This window comes from Bos mutus, chromosome 2 (genome assembly GCF_027580195.1).
Source record: "Bos mutus isolate GX-2022 chromosome 2, NWIPB_WYAK_1.1, whole genome shotgun sequence".
NCBI classification, from domain to species: domain Eukaryota; kingdom Metazoa; phylum Chordata; class Mammalia; order Artiodactyla; family Bovidae; genus Bos; species Bos mutus.
Genome location: NC_091618.1, coordinates 29,239,340 through 29,266,440, shown reverse-complemented (window position 1 = coordinate 29,266,440; position 27,101 = coordinate 29,239,340). Strand labels below are relative to the sequence as shown.

The window sequence follows — 27,101 nt, the reverse complement described above, 5'->3', positions numbered from 1 at the left end:
GTGCCCTTAGGAAGTGCCTATGGGCGGCCCACTGTCTCGCCCACACCCCTGAACCTCTTTGTTCTCCGAACCTCTGACCAGTTCTACCGAGTAAAATTGGTAACAGTGTGAGTCTAAAGAGACCGGCAGTGGGGGTGGAGAAGAACGCTAACTCAGGCAAAGTACGAAGGCAGCCAGAAGGGGCGGAGCTGAAGGCCAGGGCCGGCGTCCCTCGGCCTGAGGAGCTTGAAGCTCCTAGGCTGGAGGTAAGAGAGGGGCTCCTGTCCGCTGAGCGCGCGGGGTGAGGGTGCTGAAGAGGGTGGCAGTGGCAGGAACTTTGGGGTGGCTGGAAGGGGCGGGGTCCGTGGGCGAGGCTGGACGGAGGGGGCGGGGTCGGAGGGGGCGTGAGGCTGAGTAAGGGGGCGGGGCCGAGGGGAGAGGCCGAGTGAAGGGGGCTAGGGTCGGGCGGGCTAGGCTGGGTGGACGGGGAATGGGTCTCGGGGTTGGGTGGGAACGAGGTTTGGTTGGGGGGCAGCAGGAGAAAAGGAAAAACTACAGGAGGCGGTCTGCTTCAAGATAACATCTTTTCATCCACTACACTCTACCTTGTTTATGAGACCTGGATTGTTACGAAAAAAAAAAAGAAAAGGCAAGCCGGCTAACGTTAACCTTTCTTCCGTGCCCGAGCCAGGCCTCCCAGATGTGTGGAACTGTCCCTGGAGCTGACCATCTCTACTTCCTTCCTTCAGAGTGATCCTGAAATCTCTGTCATGGAAAAGTACCACGTATTGGAGATGATTGGAGAAGGCTCTTTTGGGAGGGTGTACAAGGGTCGAAGAAAATACAGTGCTCAGGTGGTGAACAAGGAGGGACATCTCTTGGGTGGGATTCCACACTCTGAACCCCAGTGGAGTATGGGACCAGAGCAGTGACCTGTGTTCCTAAGACACTGACTCCTTCATACTTATGGAATATGAGTTCTGAAATTGGCTTACTTGGGTTCAGATCATAGCTCCACCACTTTGTAGTTTTAGAACTATAGACAAGTTACTCAACCTTTCTTCTGTCTCAGTTTTCTCATCTATAGAATGAAATTAAGAACAGTGTCTGAGTGATGGGGTTTGAGGATTAAGTGTGATGTCACACTGAATCACTTGACACAATGTTTGGTACCTAGCAAACAACAAATTATTGTTATGAGTAGTAGTAGTATCTGGGGCTTCCTGGGTGGCTCAGACTGTAAAGAATCTGTCTGCAGTGTGGGGACCCAGGTTCAATCCCTGGTTTGAGATCTGGAGAAGGGAATGGCAGCCCACTCCAGTATTCCTGCCTGGGAAATCCCATGGACAGAGGAGCCTTGTGGGCCACAGTCCATGGGGTCTCAAAGAGTCAGACATGACTGAGCAACTAACACTTCCACTTACCATATAGGAAGGGATAAACCACTTGAGCTCTATTCTACCCTCTTAATTTTTCCTTCCTTCCCTTTCTCCTAAATCCCTTAAACTTTGAGTTCTTTATCCAGATCAGAACACCTCTCCCAGAATCCACCAAAAGGATCTAACTGACAAAGGCAGTTTCCTCCTAGGGCAAGAGGCAGGGGAAGCCTGGGTAAGGTCAGTTGGAGGCTACCTGTGGAGGGTACCATGGGTAAGGTGGATTGGGAGACTAGCAAAGTACAGGGAGAATTGTTCTCAGACAATCTAAAGCCAGCTCCAGAGCCCTGATGCTAATGTTTCAATAGTGCAATTAGGCCTTGACTCTTGACTTTACCACTGACAGGTGGTGGCCCTGAAGTTCATTCCAAAACTGGGACGCTCAGAGAAGGAGCTGAGGAATCTGCAACGGGAGATTGAAATCATGCGGGGTTTGCGGCACCCCAACATTGTGCATATGCTTGATAGCTTTGAGACTGACAAAGAGGTGTGCTTTGGTTTGGGGGGTCACTTCTCTCTAAGAGGAAGGGTCCCAGGAATTTCCCAGCCTCAAAATGCATACATTTGGAGCTATCAGCAGCACTGCCTATTCCCCGCAGGTGGTGGTGGTGACAGACTATGCTGAAGGAGAGCTCTTTCAGATCCTCGAAGATGACGGAAAACTTCCAGAAGACCAGGTATTCCCGGCTCAAACTTCTCCCGCCCCTGACCTCTCCTCAGGTTAAGAACTGTAGGGAGAGCTGAGGGTGCAGAGAGTCTCTATTCTGAAATCTCCTGAGTAAAATATAAGAGTCTGTGTGTATATGGAGGCAATGTGGTATGACAGTAAGGTATGTGAAAACTGGAACCCAAGTTCTCTGAATACAGAGATTAGGTCTGACACTTTCTAGCTGGGTCTTCTTTGGCAAATTAGTTTAGCCTCTCTTTACTCAGTTTCCTCATTTTAAAATGGAAATAATAATAATGTCTACCTCGTAAGGCATTAATGGGAAGATCAATGAGTTGATTCATGTAAAGTGTTTGAAAGAGTACCTGACACACACTATTCAATAGTTAGCTATTATTTTAGGGAGCTAATATTCCTGTTGTTAGGCACCTTTAGGAAAGAAGTCCAGGTGTGGTGGTACCAGAGAGACAGGAAGGGATAAGAGTTGTGGTTAAGGCAGGATTCACCACCAAGACACAGTAGTTAGCAGTAGGTTGAACACATTCTCCAGCCATATTCATTCCAGGGATTTTTGTGTACTCTGGCAAGTAGGCCCCCATCAGGACTTCCTGTCACAGCATCCTGCTTCCTTCCAAACAACCATCATTATTTGTAAGTCATCACCTTGTTTATTTTGTCTGTCTTATTTGTTTGGCTACAGCTCTTGGGAACAGGGACTTTGTTTTATGTAATAACAGTTAATATATATGAATATATAATTCATATAATATATATGAATGCTTACTAAGTTCCAGGCACCATTCTGAGTGTTCCATCACTTTACATGCTTGAACTCATTTGAATCCTCACAATGATCCTATGAGACAAGTAAAATCATTATTGTTGTCTTATCAATAGATGATGAATCTGTGAGGCACAAGAAAACAAATGAATAAACAAATGAAATACAAGAACTAAGAAAGATATGGTGTGATGCTCTGGAAGAAAGGGAGGGAAGAGAAGGTCATGTCTACAGAACTATTAGGGTGGAGTCCTTGGGCTCCTTCCTTTGACCTTTCCTTTCTTCCTCCCACCTGACTGTTTGACCTGTAGGTTCAGGCCATTGCTGCCCAGTTGGTGTCAGCCCTGTACTACCTGCATTCCCACCGTATCCTCCACCGAGACATGAAGCCTCAGAACATCCTTCTTGCCAAGGGTGGTGGTATCAAGCTCTGTGACTTTGGGTGAGGAGCCTGACCTTGTGTCGCCACTTCTGGTTTTGCAGGGAGCCGTGTACTGTATGCTTGACTTCCCTGGGCCTCCTTTTAGAACCTGGGCTGGAGAATGGGATTCCTGCTGGGTCTTTTAGAAGGCATTCTCTCTGTTCAGGTTGGGGCGATCTCACACAGTAATAGCTAGCAGTGAGCAGCTCTAGTTTTGACTGAATATCTTCTCTCCATTTCCATTCCATCATCTCCTGCAGGTTTGCCCGGGCTATGAGCACTAACACAATGGTGCTAACATCCATCAAAGGCACACCACTCTACATGTCCCCAGAGCTGGTGGAGGAACGACCTTACGACCACACTGCGGACCTCTGGTCGGTGGGCTGCATATTGTATGAGCTGGCAGTAGGCACCCCTCCCTTCTATACCACGAGCATCTTTCAGCTGGTCAGCCTTATTCTCAAGGACCCTGTGCGCTGGCCCCCCACCATTAGTCCTTGCTTCAAGGTAATGGATATTGACAGATTGCTTTTGCATCAGAAACCTGTCTCTGTCCTATTCCCTTTTCCACAGTTTTTTTTCCAGAGCTGGGGTTGCACTTTGAAGTTACTGAATTAATGCAGGAGCTGGGGCAAGCTGCCTTGCTTTTGTACTACAGGGGCTTATTCTGGGAGGGTGACCTAAGGTCTGCCAAGCCTGCGAGTCTTCCAGATGGTCCTATATCAAAATGAAGAAGAAATTTCAAGATCCCAGAAACAGTTACTGCTTCCTTTCAGTTCAGTTCAGTTCAGTCACTCAGTCATGTCTGACTCTTTGCAACCCCATGAATTGCAGCACACCAGGTCTCCCTGTCCATCACCAACTCCCAGAGTTCACTCAAACTCATGTCCATCAAGTTGGTAATGCCATCCAGCCATCTCATCCTCTGTCGTCCCCTTCTCTTCCTGCCCCCAATCCCTCCCAGCATCAGAGTCTTTTCCAATGAGTCAAGTCTCTGCATGAGGTGGCCAAAGTATTGGAGTTTCAGCTTTAGAATCAGTCCTTCCAGTGAACACCCAGGACTGATTTCCTTTAGAATGGACTGGTTGGATCTCCTTGTAGTCCAAGGGACTCTCAAGAGTCTTCTCCAACACCACAGTTCAAAAGCGTCAATTCTTCGGCACTTAGCTTTCTTCACAGTCCAACTCTCACATCCATACATGACTACTGGAAAAACCATAGCCTTGACTAGACAGACCTTTGTTGGCAAAGTTATGTCTCTGCTTTTTAATATGCTATCTAGGTTGATCATAACTTTCCTTCCAAGGAGTAAGCATCTTTTAATTTCATAGCTGCAGTCACCATCTGCAGTGATTTTGGAGCCCAAAAAGTAAAGTCTGACACTATTTCAACTGTTTCCCCATCTATTTCCCATGAAGTGATGGGACCAGATGCCATGATCTTAGTTTTCAGAATGTTGAGCTTTAAGCCAACTTTTTTACTCTTCTCTTTCACTTTCATCAAGAGGCTTTTTAGTTCCTCTTCACTTTCTGCCATAAGGGTGGTGTCATCTGCATATCTGAGGTTATTGATATTTCTCCCAGCAATCTTGATTCCAGCTTGTGCTTCTTCCAGCCCAGCATTTCTCATGATGTACTCCGCATAGAAGTTAAATAAGCAGGGTGACAATATACAGCCTTGACGTACTCCTTTTCCTGTTTGGAACCAGTCTGTTGTTCCATGTCTAGTTCTAACTGTTGCTTCCTGACCTCCATATAGGTTTCGCAAGAGGCAGGTCAGGTGATCTGGTATTCCCATCTCTTTCAGAATTTTCCACAGTTTGTTGTGATCCACACAATAGCTTTGGCATAGTCAATAAAGCAGAAATAGATGTTTTTCTGGAACTCTCTTGCTTTTTCCATGATCCAGCAGATGTTGGCAATTTGATCTCTGGTTCCTCTGCCTTTTCTAAAACCAGCTTGAACATCAGGAAGTTCACGGTTCACATATTGCTGAAGCCTGGCTTAGAGAATTTTGAGCATTACTTTACTAACGTATGAGATGAGTGCAATTGTGCAGTAGTTTGAGCATCCTTTGGCATTGCCTTTCTTTGGGATTGGAATGACAACTGACCTTTTCCAGTCGTGTTGCCACTGCTGAGTTTTCCAAATTTGCTGGCATATTGAGTGCAGCACTTTGACAGCATCATCTTTCAGGATTTGAAAGAGGTCAACTGGAATTCCATCACCTCCACTAGCTTTTTTCGTAGTGATGCTTTCTAAGGCTTGACTTCACATTCCAGGATATCTGGCTCTAGGTGAGTGATCACACCATCATGATTATCTGGGTCATGAAGCTCTTTTTTGTACAGTTCTGTGTATTCTTGCCACCTCTTCTTAATATCTAATGCTTCTATTAGGTCCATACCATTTCTGTCCTTTATCGAGCCTATCTTTGCATGAAATTTTCCCTTGGTATCTCTAATGTTTTTGAAGAGATCTCTAGTCTTTCCCATTCTGTTGTTTTCCTCTATTTCTTTGCACTGATCGCTGAGGAAGGCTTTCTTATCTCTCCTTGCTATTCTTTGGAACTCTGCATTCAGATGCTTATATCTTTCCTTTTCTCCTTTACATAGTCTCTATTCTCCTAATTGCCTATCAGATGCAATGTCCGAATGATTTCTAGATTTGCCAACAGAGCCATCAGTCCTCTTCCTGAAAGGAACAATCTTCAGATATCCAAATGGCCAGAGCTAGTGGAGCTAGCTCACTTATTAGGAGCAGAGTATAGAGATGGTGCCTGTTCATTGCAGTTAAATCTCAGTAGGCCAGGGAGGGAGGAAAAAGAGTTGACCCTTTTTATTTCAAGGGCCTGATTTGAGCCTTCAATAAAGTCTAAATGCAGCCTTCTCCCAGAGTAAAATCTCATTATAACTTTCCTTTATTTTAGCTACGATGAAAAGAGACAAGTTTCTCCCAAACCTATTTAGTTAAGGAGGCCCAAATAATGACCAAAAAGAATCTGAACAAAGGAGGGACTTCTTTGGTGGTCCAGTGGTTAAGACTCGGGCTTCCACTATAGGGGGCATGGGTTTGATCCCTGCATGGTGAGCACACAGTAAATAAATGTGCGTGTGCTCAGCTTTTAAGACATGTCTGCTGGAAGAATGCACTCTGGGGACTTCCCTGGTGGTCCATTGGTTAAGAAACTGCTTTGCAATGTAGGGGACGTGGGTTGGATCCTTGGTCGGGGAACCAAGATCCCACATGGCATGGAGCAACTAAGCCCATGTGCCATAGCTAGAGAGTCTGTGCTCTGCAACAACAGCTCCCAAGTGTTGCAACTAAGATCCAACACAGCCAAATAAATAAATAAGTATTTTTTTAAAAAAAAGTCTTGGTTGACCAGTTCTGATGAGTTTGAGAGCCCATGGGGAAGTGCAGACTGATGAGGTATCCTTTCTTTCCACAGAACTTCCTTCAGGGACTGCTCACCAAGGACCCCCGGCAGCGTCTGTCCTGGCCAGACCTCTTACATCACCCCTTTATTGCTGGTCGAGTCACCAGTGAGTCCTTAGGGTTCCCAGCGCTCTCGGCCCTGGCCCCAACATCTGGATCCAATGTATATTCTTTACCCCTCCAGCTTGAATTTTCTTTTTAGCCTTTTGCATGACCCTTGCACTTCCCTTGTAACCCCCTTCCCTCTTTGTCACTTTGTCTGAAGGGCCTCTTTGCACAGAAGCCTGAAGATGCTGCCATTGTCTCTGGCCAGGTGGAAACAGTGGCATAGCTCCAGCATGATCATGTGTTCCCTCTTCTCTTTCTGCAGTACTAACCGAGCCAGCAGGCCCAGATTTTGGTACCCCATTCACCAGTCGCTTACCCCCAGAACTTCAGGTCCTAAAGGACCAACAGGCTCATCGGCTGGCCCCCAAGGGCAATCGATCTCACATATTGCGGCAAGCCTGTAAACGCATGGCTGAGGAGGCCAAGCAGAAGGTGAGTGGGGGCAGAGGGGTATGTGTGACCTAGCCAGACTAGTGACTGGGGAAGCTAGAGCAGGAGGGTGACTTTCTAGATTTGGGAAAGGGCTTCGAATGAAATTCATAGTGTCTTATGGCAACCAGATAGTTCTGACTCAGTGTCTCCTGCCCATTTCCTGCAGAAACACCAGAACACAGAACCTCCCCTTGAGCAAGAGGATAGGACCAGCAAGGTGGCTCCTGGCACAGCCCCTCTGCCCAAACTCAAGGACACTCCTCAGGAACCAGGCCTCTTAACTGGGGTTGTAGCATCAGAAATGAAGAGCAGCTGGGCTGAGTGGGGTGCTGGAGAGGCGCCCCCTGCACCTCGGTGAGGAGGGTAGAGCGCAGGATCTATAGGATAACATGATTTGCAGAGCTTTGGCTCCAGTCAAAGCAAATGCAGCATGGTTCTTGTCACTCATCACTGCCTAAATGTGGACAGGGCTCTGGAAGACTAAGTTTTGGGTTCTTGAATTCTGATTCCAGATGCTTTGCTGATTTCATCAGGAAACATGGTAACTTTCTTTTCTCTATATCTTAGTTGTACATTAACCAAAAAGAAAAAAAAATCATCTCCAGACACACGGAAAGATTATTTGAGTTGAGAGCTACAGGGGAAAACCACCAAGGTAGATTTGAAAATAAGATTCACAGTGGGAGGCAGTCAAGGATATGTGTGTAGTGAACATATGCTGTCCTGGCCAGATCCTAGAAGATCTCCTCTAGCCAGTCCTCTATGGCTTTCCATTCCTACACTGGACCTAGAGGGAGGGACAAGTTAACCCTAAGCCTCACAGGTCTGGAACTCATCCTACTCCCTGCTTCCTCTGGCAGGGAAAACTGGATCACTCAGGACTGTGAGCAAGTGTTCCCAGAGCTGAGGCCAGAGGTGAAGGGCCAGCAGAGCCTTGATGCAGTGGATCTGGAAAATGAGGTGAGCCCTAGAGGTTCCTCTTGGCTTTGTCCCTGCCATGGGTGTTAGGTCTTGGTAGCGGTTTTCTGTAACAGTGATTCCCAACCATCTAAGGATGAGTCCCCTCGTGTTAAAAATTGCTTCCTTCTTATTCATAGATTTTAATTGCATAGTATGTGAACATTTAATTATAAAAAATCGGAGTACATTAGTAAAAAGGAAAGTCCCCCTTAGCCTTATCTCAGTCCCGAGGTATCTGTCTGCTTCCAGACTTTCTGTGGTTTTATACGTATGTATGTAGCTACATAGAATATATCGTTTGGCTGTTTTTACATTACTGAGTCCAGACTGTAGGTATTGTTTTGCCTCATGCATCTATTACCGTATAATCTGTTGTTAAGATTTTTCTACGTCAACTTTAATCTTTTGTTTTTTTAGGGTTTTAACTTTTTATTTTGAAAAGGTTTCAAATTTAAAGAATAATTGTGAAAACAGCACCAAGAATTCCTATATACCCTTTTACTCAGATTCACCAGTTGTTAAAATTCATTTTAGGGTGAGTTTCAGATATGCCCCTTCATTGCCAAAGACCTTAGTGCATATTTGCTAAGAGCTAGGTGATGCACTTGCACTACCTCAGTACAATTTATAGAAGTCAGAAATCTGACATTGCTATGGTTCTGTTCCTTAATCTACAATCTATATTTTGATTTTCCCAATTGCTCCAGTAATGTTTATAGCAAAAACACATTTTCCCCCCAGTCCACAATCCAGTCCAGTGTCATTCATTGCATTTAGTTGTTATACTTCTTTCCTTGTTTTTCATGATTGACAGTTTTTAGGTGCCCGGGTCAGTTATTTTGTAGAATGTTCCTCAGATTGATACTTCCATATGGTTAGACTCAAGTCATGCATTTTCGGTAAAAACGGTACATGAGTGATGCACTGTCAGTACTACGATCTTTTTTTTTTTTTAAGATTTGCTTGTTTGTTTATTTTTGGCTGGGCTGGGTCTTTGTTGTTGCATGCAGGCTTTCTCTAGTTTCGGCAAGAGAGGGCTACTCTCTAGTTGCAGGGAGCAGTCTTCTCATAGTGTGCTGGCTTCTCTTGTGGTGGTGCACAGGATCTAGGACACCTGGGCTTCAGTAGTTGTGGCGTGTAGGCTTAGTTGCCACACGGCATGTGGGATCCAACCTGTGTCCCCTGCTCTGGCAGGCGGATTCTTAACCACTGGACCACCAGGGAAATCCTAGTCTTTTTAATAACTTCTTAGTGTTTCCTAACATGGATGTGCCATGATTTATTATTCCCTTACTGACTAGCTTTATGATGTTGTTATTATAAACCATGCAGTGGACATTTTCCTAGGTATCTCTTTATGTACACATGCTAGTGTTCTCCAAGAGACTTTTCAAGACCTCTCACATACTGCCAGTTGCATCTTTTTAAATTGGTGGCTGAAAAAAATACAGCTGTGCCAAAGGAGTCACTGGCTTTTTGCAGTTACTTCATGATTCCCTGGGCTTCCCAGGTAAAGAATCTGCCTGCAATGCGGCAGACCTGGCTTCGATCCCTGGTTTGGGAAGATCCTCTGGAGAAGGGAATGGGAACCCACGCCAGTATTCTTGCCTGGAGAATCCCATGGACAGAGGAGCCTGGGGGGCTACAATCCATGGGGTTGCAAAGAGTCCATCATGACTGAGCAACTAACACTTTCATTTTACTTTCATGATTCCCCAGGGTGGGAGCTATTGCCTCAAACCTAACACATGCCTCCTGACCTCTTTCTCTCTCCGATACCTCAGGAGCAAGACAGCGATGATGAGTGGCAATACCTGCTAGAGACTACCGAGCCTGTGCCCATCCAGCTGAAGGCCCCTCTCACCCTGCTGTGCAATCCTGACTTTTGCCAATGCATCCAGAGTCAGCTGCATGAGGCTGGAGAGCAGGTAACTGGCAGAAGGATACCATGGATGGGACTGGAGACTGTTTTCACAGATGAGGTGTTAAAAAACATTTATTAGCATAAGGAGAAAGTCCCTTTCCAATGTTCTTTCACTACTGTCTGTTTAATTCAGGGAGGTTTGGTAATTTCTTTTAGTAATACAGAAAGAGCAGACCTTGGGTTTCTCTTTCTAAAGGGAAAAAGTATTCTTCAGAGCAAGGATAAGCAAGCTTTCAGCTGTAACCTTTTTGGGCGTTGACTGCCAAGAGGGAAAAAAATGGAGGATATCATTTAATTGCTTCTTTTTTTTTAAAGATTTTTTAGATGTGGACCATTTTTAAAGTCTTTATCGAATTTGTTATAGTATCGCTTCTGCTGTTTTATATTCTGGTTTTTTGGCCAGAGGCATGTGGGAGCGTAGCTCCCTGACCAGAGATTGAACTCACACTCCCTACACTGGAAAGTAAAGTCTTAACCATTGAACTGCCAGGGTAGTCCCATAACTACTTCTCTAATGAGAGAAAACACGTTTCTACAAAATTTTTGACAAAATTAAAAATACAGATGTAACAATTTATTTTATTTTCTAATACAGATATACTAATGATCACCATAATTCAGCTTTAGAATATTTTCATTACCCTAAAAAGGTAATTCCTAGCTATTTACAGTTAATCATCATTCCTACTCATAGCACTTACAAGGAGATTGCTTTCTGTCTCATAGATTTGCCTTTTCTGAACATTTCACGTAAATGTGATCATACAATGGATAGTCTTTGGCTTCTTTCTCTTAGCATGTTTTTTGAGGTTTCATTCATGTTGTAGCCTGTTTCAGTACTTAGTTCCTTTTTATTGCTAATTAGTATTCTATTGTATGTATATATCACATTTTGTTTATTTGTTCCACCAATTGATGGAAATTTGGGTTATTTCCACTTTTTGGCTTTTATAAGCAATGCTACTTTGAACATCCATGAGGAAATCTTTGTGTGAACATATGTTTTCCGTTTCATTTCTGGAAAAGGTCAGTTTTCATTCCCATCCCAAAGAAAGGCAATATTCAAACTACCACACAATTGCACTCATCTCACAGGCTAACAAAGTAATGCTCAAAATTCTCCAAGCCAGGCTTCAACAGTATGTGAACCGAGAACTTCCGGATGTTCAAGCTGAATTTAGAAAAGGTAAAGTAACCAGAGATCAAATTGCCAACATCCATTGGATCATAGAAAAAGTAAGAGAGTTCCAGAAAAACATCTACTTCTGCTTTATTGACTATGCCAAAGCTTTTGACTGTATGGATCACAACAAACTGTGGAAAATTCTTCAAGAGATAGAAATACCAGACCACCTGACCTGCCTCTTGAGAAATTTGTATGCAGGTCAGGAAGCAACAGTTAGAACTGGACATGGAACAACAGACTGGTTCCAAATTGAGAAAGGAGTATGTCAAGGCTGTCTGTTGTCACTCTGTTTATTTAACTTCTGTGCAGAGAACATCATGTGAAATGGCAGGCTGGATGAAGCACAAGCTAGAACCAAGATTGCTGGAAGAAATATCAATAACCTCAGATATGTATATGACACCACCCTTATGGCAGATAGCAAAGAGGAATTGAAGAGCCTCTTGATGAAAGTGAAAGAGGAGAGTGAAAAAGTTGGCTTAAAACTCAACATACAGAAAACTAAGATCATGGCATCTGATCCCATCACTTCATGGCATGTGGAAGGGGAAACAATGGAAACAGTGACAGACTTAATTTTCTTGGGCTCCAAAATCACTGTAGATGGTGACTACAGCCATGAAATTAAAAGACTCTTGCTCCTTGGAAAAAAGCTGTGACCAACCTAGATAGCATATTAAAAAGCAGAGACATTACTTTGCCAACAAAGGTCCGTCTAGTCAAAGATATGATTTTTTCAGTCATCATGTATGGATGTGAGAGTTGGACCATAAGGAAAGCTGAGTGCCAAAGAACTGGTGTTTTTGAACTGTGGTCTCAGAGAATACTCTTGAGAGTCCCTTGGACAGCAAGGAGATCCAACCAGTCCATCCTAAAGGAAATCCGTCCTGAATATTTATTGGAAGGACTGATGCTGAAGCTGAAGCTACTGTACTTTGGCCACCTGATGCGAAGACCTGACTCATTGGAAAAGACCCTGATGCTGGGAAAGATAGAAGGCAGGAGGAAAAGGGGACAACAGAGGATGAGATGGTTGGATAACAATTGACTCAATGGTCATGAGTTTGAGTAAGATCTGGGAGCTGGTGATGGACAGGAAAGTCTGGTGTGCTGCAGTCTATGGGATCGCAAAGAGTTGGACACTATTGAACAACTGAACATTTAGTTTTGAAATGAAATGATTTTTTTCATTTCTCTTGGCCCTATGCATAGGAGTGGAATTGCTGAGTCAGATAGTAAATTTATGTTTAAGAAACTGCTAATCTGTTTTCCAAAGTGGCTATACCATTTTGCATTCCCAGCAATGTATAAGGGTCCTCATTTCTCTACATCTTTGCCAACACGTATTCAGTTCAGTTCAGTTTAGTTCAGTAGCTCAGTCATGTCCAACTCTTTGTGACCTCATGAACCACAGCACACCAGGCCTCCCTGTCCATCACCAAATCCTGGAGTTTACCCAGACTCATGTCCATTGAGTTGGTGATGCCATCTAACCATCTCATCCTCTGTCGTCCCCTTCTTCTCCTGCCTTCAATCTTTCCCAATATCCCATCCCTCCCAACTTCTATCTTTTCAAATGAGTCAGCTCTTCACATCAGGTGGCCAAAATATTAGAGTTTCAGCTTCAACATCAGTCCTTCCAATGAATACCCAGGACTGATTTCCTTTAGGATGGACTGGTTCGATCTCCTTGCAGTCCAAGGGACTCAAGAGTCTTTTCCAACACCACAGTTCAAAAGCATCAATTCTTCGGTGCTCAGCTTTCTTTATAGTCCAATTCTCACATCTATATATGACTACTGGAAAAACCATAGCCTTGACTAGACAGACCTTTGTTGGCAAAGTAATGTCTCTGCTTTTTAATATGCTGTCTAGGTTGGTCATAACTTTCCTTCCAAGGAGTAAGCGTCTTTTAATTTCATGGCTGCAATCACCATCTGCAGTGATTTTGGAACCCCCCAAAATAAAGTCAGCCAACATGTATTATTATCTGTCTTTTTGAATATAGTCATCCTAGTGAGTGTAAAATAGTATCTCATTGCTATTTTAATTTGCATTTTGCTAATGACTAATGTGAGCATCTTTTCGTGTGCTTACCAGCCATTTGTAGATCTTCTTTGGTGAAATATCTAATCATTTGCTTTGCTTATTTTAAAGTTGTCTTCTTATTGAGTTGTAAGAGTTCTTTATATATTCTGGATATAAGACCTTTATCAGATATGCGATTTGCAAATTTTTTCTCCCAGCCTTAATCTGTCCCTTTATTCTTAGAAGAATGTCTGTTAAAGCACAAAGGTTTTGGATTTTGAAGTCCAGTTACCATTTTTTCCCTTTGTGGATTTTGCTTCTGATATTATATTAAGAAATCTTTTTTTAAACCCAAAGTCTTAAAGATTTTCTCCTATATTAAAAAAAAATCTTTCCAGAATTTTAGCTCTGGCGTTTAGGTCTCTGACTCACTTTGAGTTGATTTTTATGTGTATTTTGAGGTAGGGATCTAAATTCATCTTTTTGCATGTGGATATATAATCATCCCAGCACCACTGGCTGAAAAGACTCTCCTTTTACCATTGCATTGTCTTGGCACCCTGCACCTCTCATTTGGCCCCTACACGGCCTCCTTGTGTCAGATAATTTTTCAGTGGGAAAGGAGGTTAACAACTCTGCCTCCAGGGTAAGACTTTCTGAGTTGGAATTCCAGCTGAACTACTGTGTGTGTTTATTTATTTATGGCTGTGCCGGGTCTCTGGCTGCCAGGCTTTCTCTAGTTGTGGTGAGTGGACAAGGGCTTCTCATCGAGGTGGCTTCTCTTGTTGTGGAGCACAGGCTCTAGGGTGCATGGGCTTCAGTACTTGCGGCTCCTGGGCTCTAGAGCAAGGGCTCAGTCGTTGTGGCGCGTGGACATAGTTGCTCCTCCTGGGATGTGGGATCTTCCAGGACCAGGGATCAAACCCACGTCTCCTGCATTGGCAGGAGGATTCTTTACCACTGAGCCACCAGGGAAGCCCCCTGTATGTAATTATTGACTGTTTACTTAACCTGTCTGGAAGCTTCGGTCTGCTTCTCTATAAAGTTGGTAATTGTATTTACTCCACAGTAACTGAGGTTATTGTAAAGATTTGAGTAAATAAATGAGCAGATTTAGAACGGTGAGTGGCATATTGTAAAGTACTTGATGTAAATGTTGGTCTTCTTTTGAAAAATAACCTTTTAAAAAATAACCATTTAAATATAGTACTGTCCTTAGCTTATAAGCTGTATGAAAATAAGTAGTAGGCTGGATCTGGCCTGCAGGTCGCAATTTGTTAACCCCAGAGGCAGAGCTGAATAATACTGTTTTGTCTATCTGGAGTTGAACAGCACTGTTTTGTGCCCATTGTTTTTAATTTTCAGAAATGTGTGTGTGGTTTCATTTCATTTTATTCTAAGGTGAAGGGCTGGAGAAGGAAGGGAGCAGATAGGAATGGTCACTAGGTCTGTCACTGACTGAGGGGGAGATCCCGCTTCCCCTTAGTCACCTCTAAGTCAGGGACCCTGGCCACCTATAGTTCCCTTTCCTGGTGCACTTTCCCTGTTTCTCTGTTCTCCTTCTCTGGGTTTTAGATTTCCAAAAAAAGGAGTAAGAACACTGGGTCTTCTTTGTCAGCTTCTTGGGGACACTTGGTATCTGTGACTCTCTTTTATCTCTCACAACATGGATTACTGTCTCTTTCCCTCGTGTCACCCAGATCCTAAAAGGCGCCCTGGAGGGTGCTCCCCGCATCCTTCCTGCACTCCGGGTACTGAGCAGTCTCCTGTCCAGCTGCAGTGACTCTGTTCCCTTGTATTCCTTCTGCCGTGAGGCTGGGCTCCCCGGGCTGCTGCTTAGTCTCCTCAAACACAGCCAGGAGAGCAACAGTATCCAGCAGGTAAGTGCTGCCTCTCAGGACTGACCGGCATTTCTTCTCTTTGGATTTCTTTTCTTCAAACTGCCATCTCTATCGGCCCCTCTGCCTTTTCTTTCTCTTCTTCCTATCTACTTAGTAGATTATGAGTTGCAAATTCTCACGCCTTCCAAGGCCAGGCAGATAACGTTATCAGGGGAGTAGACCATGTGTGACTATATGAATAGCAGGAATATGAAGAACTGAGGTCCCGTGCCCAGGCTCATCCAGCTCACTGTTGCTCGGTGGGAAAATGGGCTTATGGTGCCACATCTTCCAGTTTTCTGAGAGAAGCTAGAAATCCAGATTTTTCTGTGTAATTTCTCAATATTCATAGATTAACTCACCCACGGGCACTACCCTGTAAATGGTCATGGAGACGACCAGCGGAAGAGCTCAGGTTGAGACTCAACATCCGTGTGCCCATGCTGTGTCCTGTCACAGCTGAACCGAGAGGCTGGAATGCAGAAGTGTTTACTGGGCTAAGGCTCAGGTGGCTGGAAGTGGACTCTGCTGATGAGTGTTAGTCTTGAGTGTTTTTAAGGCATTTAGAAGAGAATTTGTGCTATTTTGAAAAATATAATCTGCTATACTCCAAAATGCTGTCCAGACCAAACAGGACACATTTTGGGCTGTTCATAGCCTGTTGGCCACCACTTGTGACCTTGAGATCTCCTCTCTCTGTCTAAAGGTTCTCTTCACTCTGTCCCTTTCTGTTTGGTCAGCCTAATTGGATCTCTGACCAATTTTTCCCTTGGTCTTTGTTTCTGTCCCCTGAGTTTCGCTAACTCTCTGTCCTCTTCCCTGGCAGCAATGTTGGTATGGGGCCTTCGTACAGGACCTGGTGGCTGTGATTCAGGCCTACTTTGCCTGCACCTTCAATCTGGAGAGGAGCCAGACAGGTGACAGGTGGGATGAGAGGCAGTCTTGCGCTGCTGGCCAGTTTGGCTTCAGTTTCTACCCCCATTTCTTCCCCTCCCCATTATGAAGAGCCTAAGTAAGGAGAAGCCATGATTTGTGACAGGTTTAAGGGTCAGCTGAGTGACCTCTCAGAGTACAGCAAGTTCTTTTTTTTTCAGCAAGTCCTTTTAAGGACCTTGAGTCACCTCCAAATTTGCCCACAGAATTTCAAGTTCTAAGGGTCAGCGGTAGTCACCATACACCGAATGGAAGGCTCAGGGTGGGAATAAGCTAGAGAAAATGGCAGAGAAGAGGCCTGGAGGTGTGTATGTGAGACCCTGTGTGTATGTGTGAGGAGAGAGAGGGAGAGCGTTCTGATGTGTTCCTTTGCAGAGATTTTCCTACCCGCCGTGAACTGACCCATTCACCACATGTGGGCATTTAGTAGAGAGATGAGAAGAAACCAGGACTCATTTTTTCCCAGCCTACAGGTATTTCAGGAGGCCGCCAGCCTCTTTCTGGACCTGTTGGGGAAACTGCTGGCCCAACCAGATGACTTCGAGCAGGCTTTGCGGAGGGACATCCTTATGGTAATCTGCTCTCCCTTCCAGATTTCTATCTCTGTTTTTCCCCATATTCCTCCCATTCTGTTTCTCATGACTGTATAGAGTTAGATCAAGTAATACAACCAATGTCTGTTGCCTGCCAACTATGTGCTGTATACCATCTGAGTTAGAGAAAGTCTGTATCTTCAAGGGTCAGGGCTAGTCTAGTAGGATAAATGTGATAAAGGACAACAGTGTGAAAAGTACAGTAGAAGGACTTCCCTTGTGTTCCAGTGGCTAAGACTCCAGGGAACTAGATCCCACATGCTGCAATCAAGATGGTACAGCCAAATAAATATTAAAATAAAATGTATAAAAGTAATAAAGTAAATTAAAAACACTAGAACTTCATATAAAACACAGAAGCACCACTGAGGAAGACTCACACTACCTGGAGCGTCATAGGAAAAGTCTTTTTTTTTTTGTTTTTGGCTGCACCACACAGCATGCAGGATCTTAGTTCCCTAGCCAGGGATCAAGTCGGGACCCCCCTATAGGGGAAGTGTGGAGTCCTAACCAGTGGATCATCGGGGAAGTATGTAGGATCATAGAAGAAATCTTGAAGAAGGAAATCATCTCTGCTAGGATTTGAAGGACGCCCAGAAGTTTGCCAGGTGGATGAGACAAGGAAGCAGGGAGGACATTCCAGGCAGAAACAGTAATGTATATTAAGGTGCAGAAGCAGTATGCAGTGTGACCTATTTTAGGGAACCACAAATAGAAGTAATGTCTTCTTGAATAGACTTACAGATCAGCTAGTATTCCCAACCTTGTTTGTCCTACAGACTAGCAACCTAGATGGGTCAACTCTGCATGTGAGGGACAGGAAGGGAGGATTGAAAGAGAAAATAGCTGAGTTCTGACTGGTCTCAGAAGAGACAGTTAAGAGAGGAACGTGTGCAAGGAAGGAAACAATTGTCTGATTAGTTTCAGACTGGCAACTGGGAGCACAGATGTGGGCTGCAGTCCTACCTCCAGCTAGCAGTCCATTCAATCTCTTCTAGTCTGGGAGCCTGTCTTAACATCACTCATCCTTTCTGGTCAGGAAGCTGTTAATGTCTAACCTAAATTTTGGCCAGTAGTGACTCACATTATTGGTCAGCACTTTTCATATGTCACTGTGCAGTGAGTAGCATGGGGAGTTTGGAATAAATTTTGAAGACTGGGTTGGGAAGGACCCACGAATCCCCAGGAATTCTTATATTCGGGGTCCACGATATTACTTCAAGAAATATCATTTAGGAAGCAGCTGATCAAAATAGGATTGACACCTAAAAATCCTGTTCCCAAACATGAAGGCAATTACTCTGCACTTTCTCTGTGAGGAATACTTAGAATTCAACAACTGGTCCCCCTGGGTTTTCCTCCTCCTTTCTCAGGTTCTCCGGGAATGCTTGCTCCTTACCCTGATTCCAGTCTGGTTTCTGATGTGCTAATGTGAACCCTGCCTGTCTCCCCTAGTGCTTTACTGTTCTGTGTGAAGCCATGGACGGGAATAGCTGGACCGTCTCCAAAGCCTTCTACTCCAGCCTGCTGACTACACATCGGGCTGTGTTGGACGGCCTCCTTTATGGCTTGACAGCTCCACAGCTCCCTTTCCATAGCCCCCCAGGTAACGGGAATGGGGAGGGGAGGTTCTCTTGACTGACTTGTCAGCAGGACCAGCACTGCTCTTTTTCCTGCCGGTTGCCTAGAATAATGTCTGGTATTTAGCGAGTGTTAAGTAACTATGATGGAGAAGGCGATGGCACCCCACTCCAGTACTCTTGCCTGGAAAATCCCAGGGACAGAGGAGCCCGGTAGGCTGCAGGCCATGGGATCGCAAAGAGTCGGACACGACTGAGCGACTTCACTTTCATTTTCATGCATTGTAGAAGGAAATGGCAACCCACTCCAGTGTTCTTGCCTGGACAATCCCAGGGATGGGGGAGCCTGGTGGGCTGCCATCTATGGGCTTGCACAGAGTCAGACACGACTGAAGCGACTTAGCAGCAGCAGCAAGTAACTATGAACTGAGAGAAAGAAGGGAGAATTTGAAACAACCCATGCCTTTCTGCATTCTTTGCCTTTTGCACAGGAGCCCCCCAGGTGAGCCAGCCGCTTCGGGAGCAGAGTGAGGATCTGCCTGGAGCCATTTCTTCAGTGCTGGCGGCCATGTGCACGGCTCCCGTGGGGCTGCCAGGCTGCTGGGAAGCCAAGGAGCAGGTCTAAGCTACAAACTTTTTTTCAATTTTTATTTTAAATTTTATTTATTTATTTATGGCTGCGCTGGGTCTTGGTTGCTGCATTCAAGCTTTCTCTAGTTTCAGAGAGTAGGGGCTACTCTCTAGTTGCAGCGAGTGGGCTTCTCATTATGGTAGCCTCTCTCGTTGCAGAGTAGAGGCTCTAGAGCGGAGGTTCAGTGATTGTGGTGCATGGGATTAGTTGCCCTGCTGCATGTGGGATCGTCCTGAGCCAGGGATCAAACCCATGTCCCTTGCACTGGCAGGCAGATTCTTGACTACTGGATCACCTGGGAAGTCCTGAACTACAGTTATTTGTTCTTGTTGTCGCTGTTGCCAGAGTTGGGGAGGTTGGCCCCAGTGTCTCAGAAAAGCAGAAAAACAAGCTTCTCTGTCTGCCTTTACTTAGTACTTCCAGAAGCAGATGCTAACGACTAGGTTTGGGCTACTTGTTGAACATGATGTAGCCAGAATCCCAGGGCCCTTGGCCAGCTGATTGAAGAGCTCCATGACAAACTGCCCATGTGGTGGGGTGGCTGATCCGAAGCCACCAGTGATGCTTGCTCAAGGGTTCAGGGTTCAGATTTCCCACTCCCTTTGGCCAGCAACACTTTCCTCTGTACCTGCCTGCAGTGGGACTTACCTAGGCCTTGTCTTTTGCTTTTCCACTGAGCATGAAGACTGGGGATAGAATGAGGTCTGAGGTTCCTGGTGAATCTGGGGAAGAGTGGCAAGCAAGGGGTTGAGAGTCCTGATTAGTTGGAGATACGAGAGGAATAGGATTGGAATAAAGGGAATGGGATTGAGTCTTCAGGTATGTCTCTACAGATCGCTCAGCATCTGGCTGATCAGCTCACCAAAGACAGCAACCACCTGAGGTCATCCCTCATCTCTGCCCTGCAGCATCCCATCTTGTGCCTACCCCTTCTCAAGGTACTGCCTGCCCAGAACTCTTGGCCCCTCAGATTTCTTTTTCACTTCCAGGAATGAGAAAGAGAGAGAAAGAGACACTGAGAGAAACAGAGAGAGATGAGAGACATCCCCCCCCTGTTGCCCTCCCATAGAGGAGGACCCCTTTCTGCTTTTAAATCAGTTCAGCTGAGATAGCCCAGCTGTCAGCCAGTCCTCACTAGAACTGAGACATGTCTGCATCTCAGTCTCTCAGCAAGAGGTGGACATGCCCTGAATTTCTCTGACACCCCTAGATCTGTCAAGAGGCTAGCCTGCTTTCAGCTGAGCCTTCTAGTCTAGGACCTGCCTCCCTGACCAACTGCTTCCCACACCCCTTAGGTTCTCTACTCCTGCTGCCATGTTAGTGAACGCTTATGCCATCTTCTTGGGCAAGAACCCCTGGCCTTGGAGTCACTGTTGAACTTGGCCCAGGGCAAGGTAGGCCAGTGGCACAAGTGGGCATCTCTTAGGGGGTCCCACCATCTCAATCAGAGGACACTCTGATGCCTTGGGTTTCCTTTATAGGTAAAGGTAGTAGATAGGGAAGAGTCTACTGAAGTGACTCTCTACCTCCTCTCCCTTCTTGTCCTTCGCCTCCAAGATCTGCCTTGTGGGTGAGTCATAAAGTAGGGTCACCGTGACATGGATTATGGGGAGTGACACCATACAGCCTGTCCTTGGGAGGGACTAGGACAGAGTGAAGGTTTCTCTGCAAAGAAGAGACCTAGATTCCCATGAACTCTGTGCCCTGGAGGTGGACATGCAGCTTTGGTGGAAAGTGCCATCCAAGGGAGAGGGCAGGTCACTCAGCAGCCTCCTTTCACACAGCTGCATCCCTGATGTATCTCCTTATTCCAGAATGGAGAAGCTAGGCAGTGAGATTGCTACCGTCTTTACGATTCGCACGTCGTCTCTCTTGTGGTGAGTTCTCAGCGTTCATCTTCCTCGCCTTTTCACCCTATCATCCCACCTTCTGGGAGCGGGAGAGTTGTTTCCTAATGTGCAGCTGTTTGTGAGGCATTCTTCTGGAGACAGACACCCTCTCCACCTGTCCTGAGTACCATTCAGATTGGGACATTCCTCCTCCTCATCTGACTCTCCACAGAGTGCGGCGGCCTGTCTGTTGGGGCAGCTTGGTCAGCAAGGGGTGACTTTTGACCTGCAGCCTGGGGAGTGGATCGCTGCAGCCACACATGCCCTGTCTGCCCCTGCGGAGGTGAGTCCTCCCAGCGCTGAATGCAGAGATGTGCTTTCTCTGAGTCAGATAAGGTCTGTGTTCAGGGAGAAAAGTCTGAAGTTCCAGTAAGCCTGGAGGGAATCCAGGAGTCTTTCCTGTCCTGTCCTTCTGCCCTCGGATAATATAGGTCCCTCTGAGCCCCAACTGTCAGGGCTTTAGATTTATTGTTAACACACAGGACCTCTGAAGGGGGAGGAAGAGGCATCGTCTTTCTCCTTCCTTCCCTCCCTCTTGCTCTCTCTCTCAGGCTCTGGCCCTTGCCTCCTGAAGGATCTCTACTCTCTAGTGTTCTTCCCTGATGCCAAAGTGAGCTTTCTTAAAGGAAAACCTGCCTATTGCTCAACCAGTCATTATTTCACACATAAATATGTGCTGAGTACCAGGCACTAGTCTTACCTATATGGATGGAGCTTGTGTAGGTCCTCAGTAGCTTCCCACGGAGTTTCTGGGTTAATGTCCACATTTGCTAGCAGGCCACACAGAGCTCATCCGTTACCCCTGGGCTCTCTAATCCTCCTCTACCAAAGAGTTCACATTTCAAAAATTCACTGTGGCCTTTCATGACCTGTCTTTTATATAAGCTGTGCCTTCTTCCTTCCTTGTCTGCCTTTGAATCCCATCCGTTTCCTACCTCTAAGGGCAAAGTTAGCATCTCAGCTATCCCTCCTCCCTCTCCACAGCCCCTACCTCACAGCCTCTTATTCAGTAAGTGTCTTCCTAAACTGTAGTTGTTTGTGTGGCTGGTTACCCTACCAAACTGCGTGTCTTTAGGACAGAGATAGTTGTTGAATGAATAGGCAGGAACCAAGACACACAGTGATAAAGAATCTGCCTGCCATTGCAGGAGCTGCAGGAGATGTGGGTTTGATCCCTGGGTCAGGAAGATCCCCTGGAGGAGGAAATGGCAACCCACTCCAGTATTCTTGCCTGGAAAATTCTATGGACAGAGGAGTCTGGCAGACTGCAGTCTATGGGGTCACAAAGAGTCGGACACAATTGAGCACGCTGTGCATCCATCCATCCATCCAAGACTCCTAAGTCCAGAAGAACTCTCCCCACTACTCTGGGCCGAAGAAGAGCTCCTTCTGCCTGATTTGGAGTGGGCTGTGCAGGTCTGTGCGGTCAGCTCGCCCCTCTCAGGGATCTGCTGTCTTCCTGACTCTCTCTACCAGGTCCGGCTGACTCCACCTGGTGGCTGTGGATTCTATGATGGCCTCCTCATCCTTCTGCTGCAGCTCCTTACCCAGGTACAGCTGCATCCCAGGATGCGTGGGAACTAAGGAGAGAGAAACTGGGCGCTTTGGGGGGCCGCTGGCCAAGAGGAAGGAAAAAACCACACAGTCACCTCCCCTCTCAGAGTACCAGTGATGGCCTTAGATTGGGCCCATCTGCACCAGTACAGACCCTTTAAGGGGAACCATTCAGCTGCATCCCTTAGGATTCAGTGGAAAGAAAGCTGTAATTGCCTGGTTTCCAGTAAGCGTACACATGGGTTGAGAGGTCAGGGAGGTTAAGATGTGATAAGAGAGGAAACTGAGACAACAGGGAAATCTTAGGTGGAAAAACAGGAAGAATTGTTTCTGGGACTCCCCTTCCTCATAGATCATGAAGAAGAGTGAAAAAAAGGCATTTTTGACTCCTGACTTGGACCTCCCCCTTCTCCCCTTCTCAATTTTGGCTTTAGCAGGGGAAGGGTAATCCGATAAGGGACATGGCCAGCTCAGAAATGTGGACCGTCCTGTGGCACCGCTTCTTCATGGCTCTGAGGCTCCCCGAGGAGGCATCTACACAGGAAGAGGAGGTGTCGCTGTCCAGCCCACAAAGCCCAGAGCCAGACTGGACGCTGATCTCACCCCAAGGTATCTCACTTCCGACAGCGTGGCTCCTTTTGTCGGGCCAGTGTACTGATCCGTCTTCAAGAGGAAACAGCCTGGAACTGGGTTGGCCCATGGAGAGGGCTACTAGTGCTGCTGTCTTGGGAGGGAATGGCAGAGTCTGTGCGGGAGCTGCTGTAGGATGGGGAAGGGATCAGGGAACAGGTGGTGCCCTTGAGAACCATGGGGATGCATCTAGGCCTCTTGCCTGCTCCACTGGGTCTCTACTGTTGGTGTTTCCAGGCATGGCAGCCCTGTTGAGCTTGGCCATGGCCACCTTTACCCAGGAGCCCCAGTTATGCCTGAGTCACCTGTCTCAGCGTGGAAGTATCCTCATGTCCACCCTGAAGCATCTGCTTTCGCCCAGCTTCCTGCATCACCTGGGCCAGGTGTGAGTTGAAAATTTCAATTCTGCTATTATGGATGGGATGGACGGGGGGCAGGCAGGAGAGAAAGAGCTGACAGCTTGATCTGTGAGGCAAGAAATGTGATTACTGAGGTTGGGGAAGGAGGGTTGGGGGAGGAATATGGAAGGCTGGGTGAGCCAGACCGAGTCCATCCTTCCACGCTGCCCTCCTTAGGCCACAAGGGTCTGAGTTTCTCCCCGTCGTGGTGCTCTCTGTCTGCCAGCTCCTCTGCTTCCCTTTTGCCCTGGATGTGGATGCTGACCTCCTTGAAGGTGTCTTGGCTGACCTCACAGACTCAGAAGTCACCGCCCACCTACTGCAGGTACCAGGGAAGCCACCCAGGCAGGAAGGTGGTCAACCTTGTGTCACATTCACTTCTTGACAGCTGTAGGGCTCTCCCAGGTCCCTGGAGGCATATAGCATCTGAGACTGGAGTGGAGGAAGCATGCAAGCCTGAACAGAGGCCTGTGGTGGGAGCTTGGGCTGGTGACTCCTCTCTCCATCAGTCCCTTGTCTGGATTCTCTTGATTCTCTCATCCTGGTCTGGGCCCTGAAGACGCTGCTCCTAAGCCAGGAATCGCTTCTCTGGCGATTGTTGGCACTAAACAGTGAGTGAGTCTCTGAAGGCAGAGAGACCAAGGCCTTGCAGACCGCGGCCTGGCCTTGGGAAGGACACGTTCTCCCAGGCGCCAGGTTGTGTCTGTCTCGCACGAGGTGCTGTGGTCAGGTCTTCCGGCCCCCTGTGGTGTTCTCTGCAGAACTTGGCTTCTCTCCCAGGTTTTGGGCTCCTTGTTATTTCTCAGCAGTGCATTCTCCCTCTCCCTGAACTGTTTTGCCCGCACCCCTCCCCCTTCTTCAGGTCTGCTGCCACCATCTCCCACTGACACAAGTCGAGCTGCCCATCAGTCTCCTCACACGCCTGGCTCTCTCGGATCCCGCTTTTCTCAACCAGTTTGTGAACACAGTGGTTGCCTCCCCTAGAACCACTGTCTCATTCCTGTCCACTGCCCTCCTGGGTGACCAGCCTCTGCTGACATCTGACCTTCTCTCCCTCCTGGCCCACACTGCCCGGTTACTGTCTCCTAGCCATTTGTCTTTTATCCATGAACTCCTGGCTGGCTCCGATGAATCCTATCGGCCCCTGCGCAGCCTCCTGAGCCACCCAGAGACTTCTGTGCGAGCCCGTACTTACGGGCTCCTGGGACACTTGCTCCAACACAGCATGGCCCTGCGTGGGGCCCTGCAGAGCCAGGCAGGACTGCTCAACCTTCTGCTGCTGGGGCTCGGAGACAAGGACCCTGCTGTGCGCCGTGGAGCCAGCTTCGCTGTAGGCAACGCAGCCTACCAAGCTGGTCCCCTGGGACCTGCCCTGGCAGCCGCAGTACCTGGTATGACCCAGTTGCTTGAAGATCCTCAGGCTGGTATCCGGCGCAATGCCGTATCAGCTCTGGGCAACCTGGGGCCTGAGGGTCTGGGGGAGGAGCTGCTACAGTGCCAAGTGCCCCAGCGGCTCCTGGAGATGGCGTGTGGAGACCCCCAGCCAAATGTGAAGGAAGCCGCCCTCGTTGCTCTCCGCAGCCTCCGACAGGAGCCCTGCATCCATCAGGTACATCCCAGGGGACGTGTGAATCATCATGACAGGGCTGTTTTCAACATTTTTTCTGAGATAGTCTAAGGAATTGGGACATCTGGAAACCCAAGCTGCCTCCTTCTCTGGGAGCAGGAAACTCAGGGGGCATGACTTGGACATGAGTTTTTCACCTAATATCTCCCACCTGGAGATGGGAAGGGGCCTGAAGAGGGCTCCACTGGGCTTGGAAATGCCTGGGTTGTCAAGGAGCAGTGTTACTCTCTTCTGGAGGCTGTGCAGGAGAGGGGGAGGGAAGACTAGAGGTGCTGAGGCAGAGAGTCATTTTTTTCTGAGGGCCATGAAGATGCTACCTTTTCTAGCGCTTACCATATGAAAAGTACCATGCTTAGCATTTTAGCTGCATTATCTGGTTTAAGCTATGCTTCTCACTTGGCAGGCAATGAAACTGAGGCACAAAGAATTTAATCACTTGTCCCAGTCACACAGCTAACATGTGGGATTGGACTTTTGAACTCGAGAGTCTGAGTCCAGAGCCCATGTTCTTTTTGGTCATGCCATTTGGGATACCAGATCTTAGTTCCCTTCCTGATTGAACTCGTGGCTCCTGAAGTAGAAGCTTGAACTCTTAACCAGGAGCCCATGTCCCTAGAGCCCATGCTCTTAAGCACTGCTTTATTCTGTTGTTGTTTTTTTTGCTCAATTTTCAGTATATAAACAGCCCAATTGAAAAGCACACATCTACCTAGGATAAAGTTGTGTGCTGTGAGTGCTTAGTCGCTCAGTCGTGTCCGACTCATGAGACCCTCCAGGCTCCTCTATCCATGTAGATTCTCCAGGCAAGAATACTGGAGTGGGTTGCCATGCCCTTCTCCAGGGGATTTTCCCAACCCAGAGATTGAACCCAGGTCTTCCACATTGTAGGCAGATTCTTTACTGTCTGAACCACCAGGGAAGCCCATGATAAAGCTAAACCCCCAAATTATAATAGCTCCATGTGGTGGCATTGGGCAGTTCTTGCAGAAGAGAAGTTTTGATAGGATGGTGATGATATACACTACAGAATTTTCTGTAGTCTGTGTGGGGAAATAATAAAAGGGATTTTTGGTGGTAATTCACACTGGTCTAGATCCACGGTAGGGAGTCTCACCTTCTGGCTGCTGCATTTATTATCTCTTCCTGGGGACAAGTTCATGGGTCCTTTGGTGCCTTGGTTTCATGGTCTGTGACCAAAGAGAACGGAAGTAGTCTGGTCCTAGTGGTTCCTGTCTCCAAAATCTTTCTTTTCCCACATAATCTGAGTCCCCGAGAGCTCATATTCTTTTGCTTTCTTTTCTAGACTGGGAATTGCTTGGCCAAACGAGAGTACTCTGCATGTCGTGTTTTGTCATCTCTCTCTGTCCCACAGGTGCTGGTGTCCCTGGGCGCCAGTGAGAAATTAGCCTTGCTCTCTCTGGCGAATCAGTTACTGCCACACAGCAGTCCCAGGCCTGCCTCTGCCAAACACTGCAGGAAACTCATCCACCTCCTGAGGCCAACACACAGCACATGACCCCAGCTTCCTGGGGTCCAACCTTTGTTGCCCTGCTGTTGCCAACACTTCCTTCTACTCAACAAGCCACCTACTAAAGAGACTGAAACAGATAAGCCGCCAATCTGCTGATTTGAGAACGAGAACCTAGAAGAGATTTATGTATAAAGCTCCTCCTTTCCCCCAGATTCAGGATGATTTTAACCAGTAAACTTCATGATTGTTGGTGCCAGAGGAGATGTGTTTCTTCTCTACATCAAAGAGTCTTTTCTCCAATAATGTGCCTTTAAACCCCAGGGGCATGCTTCCAGGACATCTTCTGCCTGAGAGGTTTTCTTCCTTTCTGGAGCTCCTGAAATTTTCCCAGCAGGTTCTTTTATTTAGACCTTATTTTCATTGCCCATTGTCTATATTTATATTTTGGCAAAAATAACATATTTTCTAGAGACCACCATAATTTCTTCCTATCCAGATTATTTCGTTTCAATTCAACATATTTATTTGTTTTTTAATTTATGTTTAATATTTA

The 27,101-nt window shown here is 46.7% G+C and overlaps 1 protein-coding gene across 1 annotated transcript; it reads left to right on the top strand.

The window, feature by feature from the left end:
• The first annotated feature begins 44 nt into the window (after positions 1 to 44).
• Positions 45 to 27,101, top strand: STK36 (serine/threonine kinase 36). The gene is given in 28 exon segments (XM_005889662.3): positions 45 to 245; positions 671 to 833; positions 1,762 to 1,902; positions 2,015 to 2,092; positions 3,175 to 3,305; positions 3,545 to 3,794; positions 6,738 to 6,831; positions 7,095 to 7,264; positions 7,431 to 7,618; positions 8,125 to 8,224; positions 10,009 to 10,152; positions 15,063 to 15,242; positions 16,069 to 16,166; positions 16,642 to 16,747; positions 18,224 to 18,374; positions 18,840 to 18,967; positions 19,813 to 19,917; positions 20,275 to 20,373; positions 20,461 to 20,549; positions 20,794 to 20,831; positions 20,834 to 20,856; positions 21,041 to 21,151; positions 22,345 to 22,419; positions 22,857 to 23,031; positions 23,290 to 23,437; positions 23,628 to 23,775; positions 24,313 to 25,059; positions 26,450 to 27,101. Coding segments are annotated over 27 exon segments (3,945 nt in total). The 5' UTR covers positions 45 to 245; positions 671 to 749; the 3' UTR covers positions 26,594 to 27,101.